The sequence below is a fragment of the Suncus etruscus genome, chromosome 10, assembly GCF_024139225.1.
Source record: "Suncus etruscus isolate mSunEtr1 chromosome 10, mSunEtr1.pri.cur, whole genome shotgun sequence".
NCBI lineage: Eukaryota > Metazoa > Chordata > Mammalia > Eulipotyphla > Soricidae > Suncus > Suncus etruscus.
In genome coordinates, this window is record NC_064857.1 from 97,873,396 (window position 1) to 97,889,874 (window position 16,479).

Consider the following 16,479-nt stretch of genomic DNA (forward strand, 5'->3'; position numbering starts at 1 on the left):
TGACCCCCGAACCAGGAGGGGAAAAAAGAAAGAAAATTAGAAAGCATGAAATAAAAAAATAAAAAGTTCAAACTATAACAGAAAGAAGAGAAAAAGAAAAACAATAATAAACAGCATTTTTATGGTTCTCCCCCACTCATCAGTGAAATGGATGGCTCCAGGATAGCAGCTGGCATTTCCGCCCTTCTACAGCTAAGGGACTCAGCCTCCCAAACATAAAACATCCTTTTACTACAGAGCAAGGGCGGCTCCAGACTGCTTCCTGCCTGCAGCACAGACAGTCCATCTCTCGATTGTGAGTCTAAATTGTGTCTCTCCATCAATGTCCACCCAGGATTTCACAAAGAGGCCTACAAACAGAGTCCTCGTGTAATAAGGGGTGTCCAGATTGTATGAGTTTTTTTGTTTTGTTTTGTTTTCTTTTCTTTTGGAGCCATACCGAGCACCTCTTGGGAGTAACTTCTAGTAGTGCTTAGAGGACCATATGGAATGTTGGGGTCAGGTCAGCCATGTACAAGACAAATGCCCTACCCTATAGGGTTCTAACCCTGGTGTCCAAATATTGAGAGATGCCCAGAGTGAATGGATTCACACCCACAGGTGAGTCCCTTTAAATAGCACATTGGTAGAGCATTTGCCTTGCAAGCAGCCAATCCAAGACAGGCGGTGGTTTGAATCCCAGCATCCCATATGGTCCCTCAAACCTGCCAGGAGTGACTTCTTAGCACAGAGCCAGTAGTAAACCCTGAGCATTACTGGGTGTGACCCAAAAATAAAAAATAAATAAATAAATCAGTGGCCCTGAAGAATGTTGCTTTAAGAAACTCCAAAGGTTGGGACTGGAGCCATTGTAAATCAAGATCTATCCCAGCCTGTTCCAAGAAGCTAAGCCTGTCCACAGCTCAAGGAATCCCAAGAGACAACATGCCACCGGCCACCCAACTTACTACTTGCTCCAGGGCCAGGAGAGATCCGTCATCGAACAGGACTGCCTGGAAAGCGTTGTTCAGAGCTGTCTGCTTCATCACCGACAGCTCCACAAAGGGGTGGAAATAATCTTTCGAGAGTTGGGAGGCTGTGGGAGGGAACAGAGAAGCCTCCTGATTGCCCAAAAACAAGCACAGCTCAGCCAGGGCAGCAGCTCTGGGCAGTGTCTCTGCTCAGAGGTGCTGCAGTCATGGGCCTCAAATCCCAACTTGCACATCTCAAAACCAAAGGATTCCAAGAGAAAAGAAAAGGAAAGTGGGCAGGCAGAGAGGCAGAGGAGAGACATAGCTTAGTTTCATGCTTATCTTTGATGGCTCACTAAATATTAAGTCTAATCAGCTATTTTCTGGGGAAATCACTCAGTATCCCCTTCAGAAAAAAATTATCAAAGCAAGATAACATAGCCAGTATTTTTGTTTAACGCTTCTGAGTCCAATTCCGAAGTGTTTTACATGCCCTAACATAGGTCATGATCTTGTAGCCTATATATTTCTCAGAGAAGTCAGCATCTTAGTTTGTTTGTTTGTTTGTTTGTTTGTTTGTTTGTTTTTAATTGTCTAAAAACTGGACCCAGCAGTTCCTGGAGGAAAAGACCATTTTCACTCCCAGCTATGTGCAGTGGCTCCTGACATTTCTGGCAAGCAAATTCCTCCTCTAATCTTCTGTCCTGGAGAGAGGATAAGGTCCCTCATCGGGGGAGCAGTCTCTGTTGCAGGGTGCTTGGACTTTTCTCAGCATCACAACAGCTGCTGGTCATAGAGGCCCACTCGGGGAGCTCAGAGTAGGCTTGAATGGACCAGATGCCTCACTACCTGAACTCAGCACCTGCATGTGTGACACAAACAGATGGATACAAACACCGCCTTACTGATGGCAGATCCCAGCACAGGGTGGTAAACAGACCTCTAGAGAGGAATGTGACAATTACACTAAGTGGTGGAGTCAAGACCTGCTCTCTAAGCACAGGTATGTCTGCACCAGGCTAGGTGCCCTACCCCCCACTCCTACCTAACATGCCCCCCACTTTCCCCAGCCAATTCCAAAGGTCCACATGCAGGGCAGAAATGCAGCTTCTAAAAAAGCTGCAGCCCAGACTCCTATGGCATCCCTGGAGACCAGTTCAAAGATGCAGGATCAGAGCAATTATGGCTCAAAGCCCTAGCTACATGCTGCTAAGTGGCTGCTGAGAATTTCACCCAAGTGCCCATGGGGAGGAGGCTGGCCTGTGTCAACTAGGAAAGCAGGAAAGGGCCTCTCCTGCCCCACCTCTGGCCTCATCTCTGGGCCATATACAGAGCTGCTGTTTCTGGGCTTTCACTAATCTCTGACCTCCTGGGTTCACCTTCCCTCTGCCCATCTCTCACTCCTGGATATCACATTCTTGCCTATCTCTTGACTTCCCCTTCAAGAAACCTCCTTTTTATTGGAGAATAGGGGAGCCTTTCAAGTGGAGTACAGGAATCCTGGGACCCCATTAGTAAGTCTTAGGCAACTAGGCCATCAGTTCAATGCAAAGACCTGAGCAGGTGCTCAGGACCCACAGATTTGGGGGAACTTGGGCCACCCTCAGAGGTGCTCAGAGCCTTCCAGTGCCCAGGGGACCATGAAGTACCAGGAATCAAACCCAAATCAAATCCAAATGTACTGCCAGGGCATGTGTCCTAATTGCTTAGCCTCGAAACCAACTTCCTAAGCAGCAAACCTACAGAGAGTGAAGGAAAGCGCTGGCAGGAGGCCATGACATTTCACAGCTTCATCCCTGTGGAAACAGATACCAGGACGGACAGCCTGGAGGAGCTTTCACTCCACAGGTACCAGAACAAGAGTATGAGGAGACACATGGAAAGGTACAGGCAAGGTTTCAGCAAGGCTCAGGGGTCACAGGAAAGCAAAAGCACCACTGACAAATAGGGCCCAGCAGTTCCTGGGGATGATGGGTGAGACTAGGGTGGATGGCAGGCTGTACGCGCTGTGAAGTGACAGAAGTCACCACCCTGAAGACTATATCATGCCACAAACTACTGTCCACCCACCCTGTTTGCAGTACCTTGTTTTAAAATCCTTAGGGGCTCCCGTGGGCCGTCAGGCATGTCCCCAAAGTTGAACTCTCCGAAGGGCAGTAGGTCCATGGAGGGGGCGCGACCATTCGTCTGCTCCTGCTCAAAGCCGCCACACTTGCCTTGCAGGAGGCAGAACTCTGTGATGGAAAAGCTTAGGTTGGTACGTCACCCATACTCCCTCCATCCCCCGAGCCCACTTCTGAGCATATGTCACAGCTCAGCCTTAACCTGGACACTTCTTCCCATATGAGTGGTAGCTCCTAACAGGTGACACACTGGAGAGTCCCTGTGAATGAACAGAAAACTTCAGCATCTCTATTCCCTGGGCAACTCCACCATGCAGGAAACAAAATCTGAATGTGGTTCATTTAACAGAACGGAACTGACAGTAAGGTTTTTTTGGTTTGTTTTGTTTTGGGGCCATACCTGGTGATGCTCAGGGCTTATTCCTGGCTCTGCACTCAGAAATTGTTCATGGCAGGCTAGGGGATACCGGGGATCAAACCCGGGTCCATTCCGGGTCGACAGTGTACAAGGCAAACACCGTACCTCTGTGCTATCGCTCTGTCCCCTGAATTGACAATGTTATTGATACTTAAGTGCACAATCAGTTGTATGTCATGACTGTGTTTAAAATTTTTTGAAGTTAAAAACAAGTTTATTGGGGGGCCAGAGATATAGCATGGAAGTAAGGTGTTTGCCTTGCATGCAGAATCAGTGGTTCGAATCATGGCATCCCGTATCGTTCCCCAAGCCTGCCAGGAGCGATTTCTGAGCCTAGAGTCAAGAGTAACCCCTGAACACTGCCAGGTGTGACCCAAAAACAAAACAAAACTAAACAAAAAACAAGTTGACTGGAGCTGGATAAACAGCACTGTTGTAAGGTGTTTGCCTTGCACGCAGCCGATTCAGGACAGATGAAAGTTCGAATCCCGGCATCCCATGTGGTCCCCCGAGCCTATCAGAAGTGATTTCTGAGTGCAGAGCCAGGAGTGACCCCTGAGCACCTCCGGGTGTGGCCCAAACTAACAAACAAACAAACAAATAAACATGTTTATTTGGAGGTACTGAGGAAGGGAGGGAGAAGATAAGAAACCGAGAATCAAGAGAGAGCCTGGGCTTCTCCAGAGACAGTACACAACCCAGCATTAAAGCAGGAAGACCATGTCATAGGAGGGGAGATGCGGGCAATATGCTCAGGTACTGTATACTCAGGCAACACATGCACCTTGGTTGTATCTTTAAGAAAAGCCAATATCGCAATAATAAAATACAGTATAGTAATAAAAAAAGGTACTGCTCATTTCTCTCTTTGCATGAGTGAATAACAAGATACAAAAGAATATTTTCTATATGGATGACATAAAATCTTTTTAAAATCATCTTTTTTAAAAAGCTTCATCATGGGGCCAGAGAGATCATATATGGGTTGTCATTTGCCTTCCGCAAAAATTGACGTGAGTTCACTGGGCCCCACCAAGGGCCCCCCCCCCCCCCCCGCACAAAGCCAAGAGTAAGCCCTGAGCACAATCATCAGATGTAGACCCAAAATCAAAACAGAAGAGCATGGTGGGAGATACCACTGGGGGTGAAGGGCACAGAGCAGGGTGGGCACAGCCCAGGAAAGGGAGGGCACAGGCCTAACCTTGGAATTTTCATGCTGAGAAAGGCAGAGAGAGAAGATGATGTGGATAAAAAAGATCTTGAATAGTCCTGAGAGGATCTGGTGGTGCTGAGAAAAGGCTTCCAGGCAAGGGCAATGGCATCCAGGCCTCCCTCTGTGGCAAGAAGGGGCCAGGCCTCCCTCAGAGTTTCAAAGGGCCAACAATATCCTCATCTAGCAAACTCACACTCCAAAGGCAGGAGGAGAGATGAAGCGCTTCTCACAGCTGCCAGGCCCACCCACAGATCTGTGCGCCTGCAGTCAGATGGGAAGTCCGGGTACCAGCAACAGAAACTGGCCCGGGCACAGCCTTGAGTCACCCAAAAGGGCAGCCTGACCAACCACCAAGCAGCAAAGGCAGCACAGTGGTCAGTGGCTGGAGAGGAGGCTGGGCCAGAGGAAGGCAGCCAGGAGCTGCCTTCCAGCTTCTTGGGGCACAAAGAGAAGCTTATTCTCAGAGGCAGCGGAAGGCAGCCCAGATAAAAGGCCTTGAATGGGAAATGCAAGTCAGCCAACCACTGGGGCCAGGATGAGGCTTTCCCAGCCCTTCTAAGAACAGGAGACCCGTGGGAGCAACTGCACCCCAACAAAGGCTGGGGGGAGCAGGCGCCAGCACCAACCTCCCACAGGAAGGACCCCTGCAGCCCCAGCCTGGACACTCCTGCCCTGTATAGTCCACAGAGGGACTATGGAAAGGCCACTCAAGTGCCAGGCCCTGAGTCCAGCTGTAGCAAAGTCCTAAGAACTCGACCTTCATGTTGAAGACATGAAAACAACATTGGTCCAAGGGCCCAGCATGGCCCATCCAGAACCAGGGCCCATGGCTGCAAGTCAGACTATCTCTCACTCACCCCACATCTCCCTCTCAAAACTGGCACCAACAATACAGACTATTCTGTTGACCCCAGGACTCTTGCTCACTCTTTATCACCCTGCATGCCTGTAAGGACTTGGAGGGAAACAGTGAGCCCCAACAGTGAACTCCAAAAGTCTTCCTCACCTTGCCCCTGGCCTGTCCTCCACCTGACTGCAAACAGGGGAGAGAGAGAGAGAGAGAGAGAGAGAGAGAGAGAGAGAGAGAGAGAGAGAGAGAGAGAGAGAGAGAGAATGTCTAGTATGTAGCCCTGTAAAACCATATGAGATTAGAGAAGGCCAGGGAGACCGTGACTACATGGTCCCCTGAGCCTTGCCAGAAAAGATCCCTGAGTACAATGCTAGGATAACCCCCAGCACCGAGAAATGTGGTCAAAGTACCCCCCACCCAAGAAAGATGGGGCCAAAGAAAAAAATATAAGGATTAAGACAATTGCTTTGCAGACCAGGGTTCCATTCTAGACCCATCTATAGTTACCCAAGTCTACCAGTAATGATCCCTGAAAGCTGAGCCAAGTTTAAGTTCTGAGTACAGCCAGATGCAGCCCCGAAATCCAGAAAATCACTGCCAGAACAAGTTGTATGGAAGTAGGGCATTTGCCTTGCATGTAGCTGACCCAGGTTTGATCCCTGACATCCTATATGTTCCCCCAAGCCCCACCAGGAAAGATCCCTGAGCATAGAGCCAGATGTAAGCCCTTAGTACTGCTGGGCTTAGATATAAAAAGAGTGGTTAGCCCTAGCATATACACATTAACCAGATTTAATTAACGCTTATTAATTAACATTAACTGGCTGGGAGCCTGGGATTGGGAATGAAAACAGAGGTAGGGCACTTGTCTTACAATCAGTCAACCCAGGTTCAATCTGCAGCACCCCAAATGGTCTCCTGAGCACCACCAGGAGTGATTCCTGAATGCAGAGTAACATCTCTTATCTCCATGTGTGGCCCTGCCCCCCAAATGGCTGGGATCCCATCATACCCCCAAGTATATGCATCTTATAAATTTGAAGCAAATTATATATATTATAAACACTTGATAGGTCAAATTCAAATAAACCTCTAAAACCAATGGTGTCCCTTTTATAAACATACCCATAATACCATCACTAACCCCTAAAAAGTGAATAATATTTTGTTATGTTTCAATTATTCACTGACATCCCCAAGAATTCACAAAATCCTTTCCTGGGCTCCACATCTGCTCAGAAAAAGTGAGGGGGTCACCTGAGACCAGAGAACATCCTATAAAATAAAAAGCTTTTCTTCTCCTCAGGATGAATGATGGAATGGGTGTTCAAGGTGCAAGGTCAAGGTTAAGAGCAAGGTCAAGGTGAAAGCCAAGTGTAGGATCTTTTTTTTTTTTTTTTTTTTTTTTAAGTGTAGGATCTTTAATTTGGCATTGGGGGAAAGAAGGTGAGAGAGGAGTGAGCAGCAGGTATGGGGGAGCTATTTGCCGGCATCATACACAAAAATAGTGCAGGCCCCTCACTCCCTCATCACACAGGCTCACCCTCCAATCAGTACTGTAAGGCTCTGCCTTCCCCCAACCCCACCCCACCAAAGGGCTGAGGCTGGAGGCTATAAGATTTATCTTGCTGGGCCCAGAGAGATAGCACAGCGTGTTTGCCTTGCAAGCAGCCGATCCAGGACCAAAGGTGGTTGGTTCGAATCCCGGTGTCCCATATGGTCCCCCATGCCTGCCAGGAGCTACTTCTGAGCAGACAGCCAGGAGTAACCCCTGAGCACCGCCAGATGCGGCCCAAAAACCAAAAAAAAAAAAAAAAAAAAAAAAAGATTTATCTTGCTGAGCCTGAGCAAGAAACTGAGGACCCAGGATCTGCACCCCTCGCCCATAACCTCCCCAACAGTGCAACCCACTGTACGTCATCCCCATGTTCTGCCAAGTGTCCAGCCCTGCTTGCAAGGTCTTGGTCAGGTGAACCCTGGAAAAGGTGGGGTGTCTCAGCATGGACCAGAACAAGACGGCACTCACCGAACTGACCATCCTGTTTCACGTACAGCTCAATGACACCGTAGGCGATGGTAGCAGCAGCTGGGATCTCCAGCACCACGTTCAAGTCCTTGACCATGTTGCCGTCCTCCGTGGCTGACACCTATGGGCAGAGCTTGTGGCCACCTCCACGTGGACCCGACACCCACGTCTCTCTGCCTCCCCCCTGTGGCCAGCCTGATACTCTGCATGCTAGAGGAGCAGAACATGCCCAAGAGGCAGAGCAAAGCTGGAGCAGAATGGCAGAGTGAATCTGCCGATCTTATTGAATCCCTGTAGGCCTCACGATACAGGACTCAACAAAGGGCCAGCCTAGTGGCACAACTGCAAGATCACAATGTACAAGACACTGCAAAATTAGGTCTGAATCAAGAAGATAATAAAAAGAGGAGCAAGGATGTGATTTAGGCATAGAGTGTGTACTTTGAATGTGAGACCCTGGGTTTCTTCCATTGGCACCAACAAAGAGAGAAAGAGAGAGAGGCCCTGGTAGCCCACATGAGCCTACTGCCATTTCAGCATCTCTGCCTATAATCTCCACTGCAAGAGGTTTCTAACACATGGCACATAGCAGGTGACTGTGAGCACTGAAAAGGGATCCAACTCGTCCTCTCCCAGCCAGCACCACATGGCTGGGCAGCTTCAGAGTTGGGTGGGTGTGTGAGTCCCACCACAGGCATGACAAAAAAGGTTAATGCATAAAAACAATCAATTCAGAGCTAGAGACACTACTCAGCAGCCAATTGAACTCAACTGAGCCAACTGAAGGCAATCCCTTCATGGAGCACCAGGGAAGCCACTTTAAAATTCTAATAATGGGCAAGATGATAGGGAAAGTGGGAGGTCAATCAGGTTCCATTCTAGTATCCCATATGCCCTCCTCCAAGACCTGCCAGGAGTGATCCCTGAACATTACGGGGTATGGACCCAAAGCCAAAACACACCAAAAAAAAAAAAACAAAAACAAAAACAAAAAAAAAAAACCCTGTGCACAAAAGAACACCCAGCAAGGAAACGTCACTGTGATCCAGTCCTTAGCAACCACATGGGGGAGCAGCAGGACAGGCAACCCAGAGCCACCAACCCTCTGCAGAGAGTCTGTAGAAAAGCTAAATCCCAGAGTCTTGCTATGGTAAATAGAGCTGCAATGAATATAGGTGTAAGGAAGGGGTTTTTGTATTGTATTTTTGTGTTCCTAGGGTATATTCCTAGGAGTGGTATAGCTGGATCGTATGGGAGCTCGATTTCCAGTTTTTGGAGGAATCTCCATATCGCTTTCCATAAAGGTTGAACTAGACAGCATTCCCACCAGCAGTGGATAAGAGTTCCTTTCTCTCCACATCCCCGCCAACACTGTTTATTCTCATTCTTTGTGATGTGTGCCATTCTCTGGGGTGTGAGGTGGTATCTCATCGTTGTTTTGATTTGCATCTCCCTGATGATTAGTGATGTGGAACATTTTTTCATGTGTCTTTTGGCCATGCGTATTTCTTCTTTGTCAAAGTGTCTGTTCATTTCTTCTCCCCATTTTTTGATGGGGTTAGATGTTTTTTTCTTGTAAAGTTCTGTCAGTGCCTTGTATATTTTGGAGATTAGCCCCTTATCTGATGGGTATTGGGTGAATAGTTTCTCCCACTCAGTGGGTGGCTCTTGTATCCTGGGCACTATTTCCTTTGAGGTGCAGAAGCTTCTCAGCTTAATATATTCCCATCTGTTAATCTCTGCTTTCACTTGCTTGGAGAGTGCAGTTTCCTCCTTGAAGATGCCTGTAATGTCCTGTAGTGTTTTGCCTATGTGCTGTTCTATATATCTTATGGTTTTGGGGCTGATATCGAGGTCTTTAATCCATTTGGATTTTACCTTTGTACATGATGTTAGCTGGGGGTCTAAGTTTAATTTTTTGCAAGTGGCTATCCAATTGTGCCAACACCACTTGTTGAAGAGGCTTTCCCTGCTCCATTTAGGATTTCCTGCTCCTTTATCAAAAATTAGATGGTTGTATCTCTGGGGAACATTTTCTGAGTATTCAAGCCTATTCCACTGATCTGAGGACCTATCCTTATTCCAATACCATGCTGTTTTGATAACTGTTGCTTTGTAGTACAGTTTAAAGTTGGGAAAAGTAATTCCTCCCATATTCTTTTTCCCCAATGATTGCTTTAGCTATTCGAGGGTGTTTATTGTTCCAAATGAATTTCAAAAGTGTCTGATCCACTTCTTTGAAGAATGTCATGGGTATCTTTAGAGGGATGGCATTAAATCTGTATAATGCCTTGGGGAGTATTGACATTTTGATGATGTTAATCCTGCCAATCCATGAGCAGGGTATGTGTTTCCATTTCCGTGTGTCCTCTCTTATTTCTTGGAGCAGAGTTTTATAGTTTTCTTTGTATAGGTCCTTCACATATTTAGTCAAGTTGATTCCAAGATATTTGAGTTTGTGTGGTACTATTGTGAATGGGGTTGTTTTCTTAATGTCCATTTCTTCTTTATTACTGTTGGTGTATAGATTTACCATAGCAAGACTCTGGAAACAACCAAGATGCCCTTCAACAGATGAATGGCTAAAGAAACTGTGGTACATATACACAATGGAATATTATGCAGCTGTCAGGAGAGATGAAGTCATGAAATTTTCCTATACATGGATGTACATGGAATCTATTATGCTGAGTGAAATAAGTCAGAGAGAGAGAGAAAAACGCAGAATGGTCTCACTCATCTATGGGTTTTAAGAAAAATGAAAGACACCCTTGTAATAATAATTTTCAGACACAAAAGAGAAAAGAGCTGGAAGTTCCAGCTCACCTCAGGAAGCTCACCACAAAGAGTGATGAGTTTAGTTAGAGAAATAACTACATTTTGAACTGTCCTAATATTGAGAATGTATGAGGGAAATGTAGAGCCTGTTTAGGGTACAGGCGGGGGTTGGGTGGGGAGGAGGGTGATTTGGGACTTGGGTGATGGGAATGTTGCACTGGTGATGGGTGGTGTTCCTTTTATGACTGAAACCCAAACACAATCATGTATGTAATCAAGGTGTTTAAATAAAAAAAAAATTAAAAAAAAAAAAAAGAGTAATATGGGATAGTGATGTTAAAAAAAAAAAAAAAAAAAAAAAAAAGAAAAGCTAAATCCCCAGAGATGGAAACTGACCTTGGACCCCAGCTCCAGCGGGGCTGTAAGCCCCAAAGCCAATATTCTTTTTCCAATTGCATGGATGTATGTAGATTTCTGATCACTAGCTATATAAATTGCCCTAATGACAACCCCCTCAAAAATGTTCCTGATCTGGGGCTAGAGAGAAAGTACAGCAGGTCAGGTTCTTGCCTTGCATGCAGCCAACCCAGGTTCGATCCCCAATATCCCATATGGTCTCCAAAATCACCAGGAGTGATCCCTCAGTGCAGAACTAGGAGTAACCCCTGAGCATTGGCCACACTATTTTGTTTTGGAACCATGCCCTAACGTACCACCAAGTGTGGCACCAACACAAAACAAAACAAAGTCCCTGACATCTGGTGGATCATAAACCCTGTTTCTTCTTATGACCCCACCCATGAACTCTGATCTCCCATGGTCATAGATGTGACCCCTGACCCCTGCCCAGCCTGTGACCTCTGACACCACACCGAACCACCCAGCCACATCTGGAAGCACACCTGCAGCGTCTTGGTCTGGATGCCCACCATGCCCCCACAACGCTCCTCAATCTGCACATGCTCAGAGATGACGCACTTCTGTGTGGTCACGATCTTCTGTGTCAAGACACATAGCACCTCTTCTGGCTGTGCCAGCACCTGCTGCAGGATGGGACTTCTCAGGTTTATTTTCCTGCAAGAGAAAAAGTGGCTAGAGTGACCCAGTAGCCCAAGGACAGCCACCATTCACCTGTCACATTGAAAGCAAAGCAGTAAGCAGGTGACAACTAGCAGCATGTATTTCTGGGCAGTGACAGAGTGGCAGGGCTCTGGAAAGGCAAAAATTAAGCTCTACAAAGCCATCTGGAGAGGCAGATAGATGGGGGTCCTATCCCCCCAAATCAAAGCAGGACAGACCCCGCCTGCCTGAAAGTGTGAACAGAGGCTGGGGGAACAGGGTCATTGCCTCAGCCCAGGAAACACAGCCCTGGGCTTTTGGTACCAGTTGGTACTGACAGAGACTAAATACAGGCTTACAGGAAGACTCTGGAGACATGACAAGAACCAAAAAGAATCTTCCCATCTGCTGGTAATAGGAAAGATTTGGGCTCTTTTATATTACAGATGAGGAAATTGAGACCAGGGAGGCCTCGCCTATTTGGGTTCTCCCAGCTAGAGAGTTGGAGCTCTCATAAGAATACTCTAGGGACTTTCAAGAGAAGCATATTTTTATCTACATTAGACAACTTCATGCTTAGAAATGATGCCCACCCAGGTCTGGACAGGGCTTCATGTGGAGACTTCAATGGCAGGAAAATAGCAGGTCAGTGTTGGGCTGAAATAGTGACATGTGAGATGTGTCTAGGCTGGGAGGGCTGGCAATTTGGCTCTGGTACACAGCTCCATGCCTTAAACACAGCCACTGAAATTTAGCCAATGTGAGATTATTTTTTTTTTTTTTGGTTTTTGGGCCACACCCGTTTGACGCTCAGGGGTTACTCCTGGCTATGTGCTCAGAAATCGCCCCTGGCTTGGGGGGACCATATGGGACGCCGGGGGATCGAACCGCAGTCCTTCCTTGGCTAGCGCTTGCAAGGCAGACACCTTACCTCCAGCACCACCTACCCGGCCCCAATGTGAGATTATTTTAACATGCTAAGCCCGGCACATACCACCACTGGCTCATCCTTGGATATGACATAATTCACACAAATCACAGTACCAGTGTCAACCAGATAAAAAGAATTGACTGACTCAGTCAAGACCAATATGGTGTCTACTGCTTAAAATATTTTAGGCCAGGAGCCGAGAGATAGTCCAACAGTTAAAGCGCTTGCATGGTGACCAAGGTTCAATCCTTAGTATCCCATATGGTTCCCCAAGCACCACCAGGAGTGTAAGTTCTTCATAACTTACCCTTAGCATCAAGTGTGGCCCCAAAACAAACAAACAAAAATGTCTAGGCCAAATACTCCTCAAAGGACCCCAAAACTCTATTTAGAAAAGACATCTGCACTTCTTTGTTCGCTGGAAACAACCCAAGTGTCCAAGAACAGATAGATGGATAGATACAGCAACTGTAGTACAGATACACAATGGAATACTACTACGTTATAAGAGAAGGAAATCATGCAGAATGCTGCCATGTGGATAAAGCTGGGGAATCTCATGCTAAATGAAGTTAGTCAGAAGGAGAGGGACAGATACAATGATGTCTTCCAGAGGTGGAATTTTAAGAACCGTGTATGGGGAAGAACAAAGATAATAGAATCTGAGAACGGTTCTGAAACAGGAAAACTGAGGGGCTGATGTGGGGCTAAGGTGAAGGGAAATGGACACTCAGGTAGAGGATGAGGAGCACTGTACGCAAAAAAAAAAAAAAAAAACAAAAAACCCTACCAAGAATAGTTTTATAAACCACAGTGCCTGAAAAAAATGTTAAAAACTATTAAGTATTTAAATAAAAAATCAGGTTTGCCCTGCACGCGATTGATCTAGGATGGACCTTGGTTCGAGCCCCTGGCATCCCATATAATCCCCAGAGCCAGGAGTGATTTCTGAGCGCATAGCCAGGAGTAACCTCTGAGTGTCACCGGTGTGGGCCAAAAAACAAACAAACAAAAAATCAGGAACTGTAGCGATAGTACAGTAGGGTAGGGAGTGTACCTTGCTTACAGATGACCCAGGTTTGATGCTCGGTTTCTTATATGATCCTCCGAGCATTTCTGAGTACAGAGCCAGGCGTAATCCCTAAGCATTGATAGATGTGGTCAAAAAAATAAAATTCCTGGGCCAGGGGCTGAGGAAACAACTCAAAAGGGCTGGAGCAAATCAAAAGGCAGTTGTGTACAAGAAAACAATCCACTGCCACCCTCGATGACCCCTGTTCACGAGCTGCAGTGCTGCACCCCCTTTCTGCCTTGCTCGCCTCCAGTGAGTTGTGCTGTGTTAGTGACTTAGTCCATTCGGGTTCCTCACACTTCATTTGCATGTCACCCGTCATGATGGAGAACCAACTGGGAGGGTAAGGTTCTGAGGGATTAGGGTTCTCCAGCCCCTGCAAAGTGAGGGCAGACTTTGCTCCTAACACAAGTGCTTGTGAACATACTTTATAAACACATCATTTTCGTGGCTCAATAAAGTTCATTTTAAACCAAACTGTCTACTGTCATGTGTCCCATCCTTTCCTGTCGCTCCCCAGGCATGTTCTGTTGTAGAATGCACCATGCAGACATTTGCCAGGGAACCTCATTGGGAAGAAGTGCTGCTTTGATCCCAACAGTCCAGCTTGGGGTCTTTGGACACTGAAGGCTGGATGGGAAGCCCCTTGCTCTTGAGCCTTTCTGGGTGCAGAGTTAGAGCGAGAGGAAATTGTGTTTGTAGATCAGCGGTAAGTCAGGGTCAGGCCCTGAGCTGGCTTTGCCCAGAGGATGCAGGATTCTACGGCCATCACTGCTTCTCTTCAGGAGCCAACTTCCTCCTGCCTACAGACAGGCTGAACCTCCCACGAAGACCAGACTTAGTTCAAGTTTAGTTACTGCTACCCAAAGCCCCAGGTAATTGCCTTTTTGGCCTCCCCGGGAGGACACATCTTTTGTCTGTTCAAGTCCACAAGCCTCTGAAAGATACCAAGAGTCTGCAACACACCACTACCCCCTGTTTTCCCAGAACAGATGCTGGGTCTCTACACGCAGCCAGGCCCAGCACCCTAAGTGTGGAGCTTAGTACCTGCAAACCCCCATTCAGCTACTCGGAAAATCAGCCTGCAGATGCAAGGCTTGGGTAGGGCTGGAGCAATTCTGGCCACTGAGGACAAAGGAACTGGCCCTGGGAGTTTCTGCCTCCAAAACTTGAGGTACCAACTGGGAACAAGCAATGCCTGGGGCTGCCACACTGGGACACCACGGGGCCACAGAAAGAACCCCATTGTCAATCTGGTGAAGAGTGATGCATCCCACCTCTGGATGGACCTTCATGAAGAACAGCAGATGTTGTAAGCAAGTTTTTGGTTGTGATGCCCACTGGGCTCAGGGCAGCGGGATCCCTCGCAGCCATGAGGCATGCACTGGAACTGACCAGGACAGAACACACTCACACACACAAAAAAGCAAGGCAGGCACTAGATCGACAGAAGCAGCTCCTGCACCTCCAGCTAGGCTGTTCTGAGGGGCTGAGGAGAAAGCACAGCACAGCACAATGTTTTGAGCACAGACTCTGCATGTGGAAGGTTGGATTCGATCTCCAGCACCCCAGGGGAGTGAAGGAATCCAGGACTCAAAACACAAAGCTGGTGCACTGCCAGAGGGAACCCCTAAGCCAAGTCAAACCTAAACACAAACACACACACACACACACACACACACACACGCAAGTGCACGTGCGTATTTTTGTTGGTTTATTTTTTGGGGGTCACCTGCAGTGGTGTACTCAGAATTACTCTTGACAATGCTGGAAGGTCATATGGATTCGGGGATTGAATTGAATCAAGGTCAGCGGCAAGTAGGTAATCACCCTACCCACTGTACTATGTGCTTACATGTATATTTTAAGAAAAACAGAGCAAAAGCTCTCCTTTAAAGAAGTCAGCTCTATATACTACCATGCATCTCAGTAATTCTATTCTTGGTATTTATGAAAGAAAAAAAACTGTATAAAGACTTGTACATAAAATTTTTGGGAGTTTCATTTGAAGTAACCAACAGAAGAACAAATACAATGAAGAATATTTGTGTAATAGAATATTACATAGAAATAAAAAATAAACTATAGCTACGTTCACTAACACTGATAAATTTTAGAAAAATTACAGAGACCATATATTATATTACATACCTTTTATAAAAATGTATATTGTATGATGTCATTTATGTTTCCAAAATATACCTGAGGTCATAATAGAGAAATGCATAGATTACAAACATACATAACTCTTGTGGGTAAGGAAACTTGCTAGCTATCATGATTGTGCTAATGACATCATGAGTGTATGCACATATCAAATAAATTACTTTAAATATTTGAAAAAAAAAAAAAGAACAATGGAGTCAGCTCCAGAGATCTGGAAGAATTCCAAGGGGAGCCTTTAAGCCACCACTGCCAGGTCTCTGGAAGGTCCATACCTATTGTTCCTGTTTTGGCCAGGACAGGTGATGTTAGTTTTGGTGACTTAATGTACATCCTGGGGGTGAAACAGCTAGAACCATGCAGCTGGAGAGGTAGTGCACTTGCCTTGGGGTTTTTCATCCCTGGCACTGCATATGGTCCTCTGAGCACTGCTAGGAGTGATCATTGAGCAGTCAGGAGTAAGTCCTGAGCACAGGTAGGTGTGACCACAAAAAAATAACGATAAAAACCAAAAAAATAGCTTGAGAGTGAAAATCTGGGTGCTGTGTCTAGATGCATCTATATGATACTAAACACACTGTATCTAGATATCCTGAAATAAAATAGGTACAAGGTGGTCCAAGAAGGCCTAGAACTGAGCATTCCTCACCAGTCCTCTAAGACACACAAGGCAATTAGTGTCTTGTCAGCAAACAGTTCCCAAGAGAACAAGATGGCAGAGGGTGAGATGGATGGATTTATGGCTCCCAGTGAGGAGAAAAGGCTCTGCCCTGAGGCTCCCCGTTAGCACTTATCAACAAATGGGGACCCTTCTCCATGCAAGTGCAGATGGGCTCTTCACAGGACCCTTCCCCAATGCCTCCCTTTCCAGCCTCCACAGCTTGGACTTGGCTTTT

At 46.6% G+C, this 16,479-nt stretch overlaps 1 protein-coding gene and 1 long non-coding RNA gene across 2 annotated transcripts in view; both read right to left on the reverse strand.

The window, feature by feature from the left end:
- Positions 1-16,479, reverse strand: part of LOC126020055 (uncharacterized) — a 1,004,964-nt gene that overhangs the window by 694,593 nt on the left and 293,892 nt on the right. The gene's annotated exons all lie outside the window — the stretch shown is intronic.
- Positions 1-16,479, reverse strand: part of GSDME (gasdermin E) — a 46,874-nt gene that overhangs the window by 11,662 nt on the left and 18,733 nt on the right. Inside the window, exons 4-7 of the mRNA XM_049781451.1 lie at positions 11,261-11,432; positions 7,581-7,701; positions 3,035-3,184; positions 948-1,075 (exon numbers count right to left, since the gene is read on the reverse strand). Coding sequence (XP_049637408.1) covers positions 948-1,075; positions 3,035-3,184; positions 7,581-7,701; positions 11,261-11,432 — 571 coding nt within the window. The remainder of the gene's footprint in view (positions 1-947; positions 1,076-3,034; positions 3,185-7,580; positions 7,702-11,260; positions 11,433-16,479) is intronic.